The sequence below is a fragment of the Austrofundulus limnaeus genome, unplaced genomic scaffold (genome assembly GCF_001266775.1).
Source record: "Austrofundulus limnaeus strain Quisiro unplaced genomic scaffold, Austrofundulus_limnaeus-1.0 Scaffold140, whole genome shotgun sequence".
Classification (NCBI taxonomy): Eukaryota; Metazoa; Chordata; class Actinopteri; order Cyprinodontiformes; family Rivulidae; genus Austrofundulus; species Austrofundulus limnaeus.
In genome coordinates this window covers 1,104,512-1,107,496 of record NW_013952542.1, presented here as the reverse complement: position 1 = coordinate 1,107,496, position 2,985 = coordinate 1,104,512, and the positions used below count along the sequence as shown (strand labels likewise).

Sequence of the window (2,985 nt, the reverse complement as noted above, 5' to 3'; positions counted from 1 at the left end):
GATAAAGGAATCTGTGTATCTAATGTTTTCTGTCTTATTGCAAAGAATGTCATCTAATCCATTTTTCTTACAGAAAAGAACTAAAAGGACCATAAAGAATCTACTAAGTTTTGCTTAGTTAACTATTCAATGTTTGTTTGTTTGTTTGTTTATTCACTTGTGATTGCAAACTCTGTCAGTTTTACCTGGTTCAATATGTCATCATTTCTTACTCACCATAGTTGTAAATACATTTAATCTGTAAATAAATGGCCCGTGGAGAACGTGCCAACATAAGTTAATGTCACTTTTGTGTCTTGATAAAGTACTATTGGTTCTGATAAGACAAGGACTCATCAAATGATTTTGGGTACATTTATTGTGAGACTGATTACAATAAAGTTACAGGTTTTCGTCTCTTTCCTGGGTTAATTTTTGACCAAATTAAGAACGTGGTGCCTCGAGGTAAGATAATTTGAGTATTTAAATAATTCACAAATTATCCATTTTAGAATATACCCAAAACCCCTACAGTAGTGACTGAAAGAACGAGATTGTGGATACAGGCATCCCAAATGAGTTTCCTCTGCAGGGTGGCTGGGCTCTCCCTTAGAGATAGGGTGAGAAGCTCAGTCATCCGGGAGGGAATCAGAGTAGAGCYGCTGCTCCTCCACGTCGAGAGGAGCCAGTTGAGGTGGCTCGGGCATCTGGTTAGGAGGCCTCCTAGACGCCTCCCTGGTGAGGTGTTCCAGGTACGTCCCACTGGGAGGAGGCCCMGAKKAAGACCCAGGACAWGCTGRAGGGACTATGTYTCTCGGCTGGCCTGGGAACACCTTGGGATTCCCCCGGAKGAGCTGGMMSAAGTGGCTGGGGAGAGGGAAGTCTGGGTCTCTCTACTTAGGCTGCTGCCCCTGCAACCCGACCCCGGATAAGCGGCAGAAAACAAACGAACGGACTGAATTGAAATGTGGCATGCCAACTTAAAAACAGTGCCATCATTGCCAGATTTGGTCCACTTCATGTTGACAAACCATTAACCATGCAGCAGTGCCAGCTTGACACCAGAACTGATCACACCTGTCTGCTACGTGGGCAGGTTATACCAACACGACGCTGTATTGTTACTTACCTGTGCCACTTTGCTCATCAGTGCTTTACCGATGCCATTCCCTGAAAGACAAATATCGTTCAGGACTTGAGATGTTTTGCACAAAAAATACACAACTGTGTTTTACTTTTGTAGCCATTTATTACCTCTGAACTCCGGCATTACGTACAAATCCTCCATAAAAACAGCTCGTCCTGTCCATGAGCTGTAGGCAAAGAAATAAAGTGCATAGCCTATCTTTGTGTGGCCTGAAAGTAAAAAACAAAACAAAACAAGAAAACAATACATATAATTATATTTAAAACTATGCAAGCAAAACAGCATTTGTTTTGTGTTGCACCTTGTATGATGTTGCTAGTCTAGAGGCTTTTTTTTGTTAGACAAAGTTCCTTACAACTTTTTTTTTTAATCTTTTTTCCTATGAATGTGTTTGTATGAATGTTTGAGTCCTGGCTGTAGAGAAGGAGCCACTCATGAACTGAGTCCAGTTGATGGTGACTGCATCACAGCAGAACATTAACCTTGTTATGTAAGACGTGAGTGGAGACAGAGGACACATCAGCAGGATGCTGCTGCAGGRGACAGCAGAAGGAAACATTGCGCCGCTTTTAGACTCTGAAGAGGTCGATGTTTACAGCAATAAGAACTGTTGAAGTGGATTCTCTGTTAAGATGCTCTAAGATTAAAATTACAAAATGAAATAAACTGAAAATACAAAGATGGACCAGTAAAAGTAAAAAATAAAAACACACTGGCTTTGTGTACAAATTAAGTTTTAGACAATAAAATATAATTWAAAAAAAATCAGTAAAAACGATCTATGGTATGGGTCTTGATAAATATAATAGTATCAAAAGTGAAAAATGTATCCATATCCAATAATTTAACACCCACCCCCATCCAGAAACAGTTACTGTCATAAAGTTAACAATTTTTATTTGTATTATTTTATTTTAAATGGCGCTGAGATGAYGCTCACCTACTCGCCTTGAAAATAAAAGCGTTGCAAAAGGCAGTTTTAGACTAAAAGCAGAGACTTGAGATTAATATTGACCATAATTAGTGACTGATCTCACTTACCRTCTTTGGTTCTGTGCTGTTCTGACACCTCAGCAACGATCCCATGAAAGAACGGGTTCTTGGAGAAGCCGTCCTGCTCCAGGTCTGWAAATAAGTCCCAGAAAAGCCAACAAATGCTCTGAGAGACCGGACTGAAAGTGTCAGTATATTAAAACACAAAAAGAGTCATTTTTATCTGCTGACAAAAGGCGAAAAATAATACTTGCTAAAACCTGATTCAAGATGGCYGCCACAGTCAACTGATCAAACAGCTGAATCAAATTGACAGAAATTTTGCTCAATTTTAAAAATAACTATTCCTATTAGTCTCAAATCCTCAAATGAAAGGCGACAGGAGATATGCATTCCCTACAAGAAATGTTAGACCTTCAAATAGGAGTGGAACGAAAACATCTTCATGTGACCTTGATTTGATCAAGTTTTCTATTTTAATTATTTAAACAATAAGAATAAATTGAGGAGCAGATACTTTATTTACCTCTCTGAGTGATTTTAATGTGGTCAGACACTTTCTCGTATTCTGCCAGTTCCTGTGGGAAAGAAAAGAAAACAGTTAAATCTACATTGCTTTGCAAATATAATAGACTAGTGATGGGACGAACAACACTGGTGCATCAGCACTGTGCCGAGCACACAAGAGTGAAACCCCATATTGGTGCGTGTATCGCTTTAAGAAAAAAGTCATGTGAGCGATACAGAAAGTGTTTCATTTGGATGTGCTGCACTAAAGTGTGTTTATAAGGAAACAAACTATCGATATGTTGCAGATCTGCTGGATGGAGTTTTGCTGTTGGATTTTTGCCCTCACCTTGTTCCAC

At 39.4% G+C, this 2,985-nt stretch overlaps 1 protein-coding gene across 1 annotated transcript in view; it reads right to left on the bottom strand.

Moving 5' to 3' along the window:
• The window catches only part of sat2a.1 (spermidine/spermine N1-acetyltransferase family member 2a, tandem duplicate 1), an 8,702-nt gene that overhangs the window by 4,821 nt on the left and 896 nt on the right, over nt 1-2,985 (bottom strand). The window contains exons 2-5 of the mRNA XM_014016189.1: nt 2,646-2,697; nt 2,168-2,251; nt 1,234-1,335; nt 1,109-1,149 (exon numbers count right to left, since the gene is read on the bottom strand). Coding sequence (XP_013871643.1) covers nt 1,109-1,149; nt 1,234-1,335; nt 2,168-2,251; nt 2,646-2,697 — 279 coding nt within the window. The remainder of the gene's footprint in view (nt 1-1,108; nt 1,150-1,233; nt 1,336-2,167; nt 2,252-2,645; nt 2,698-2,985) is intronic.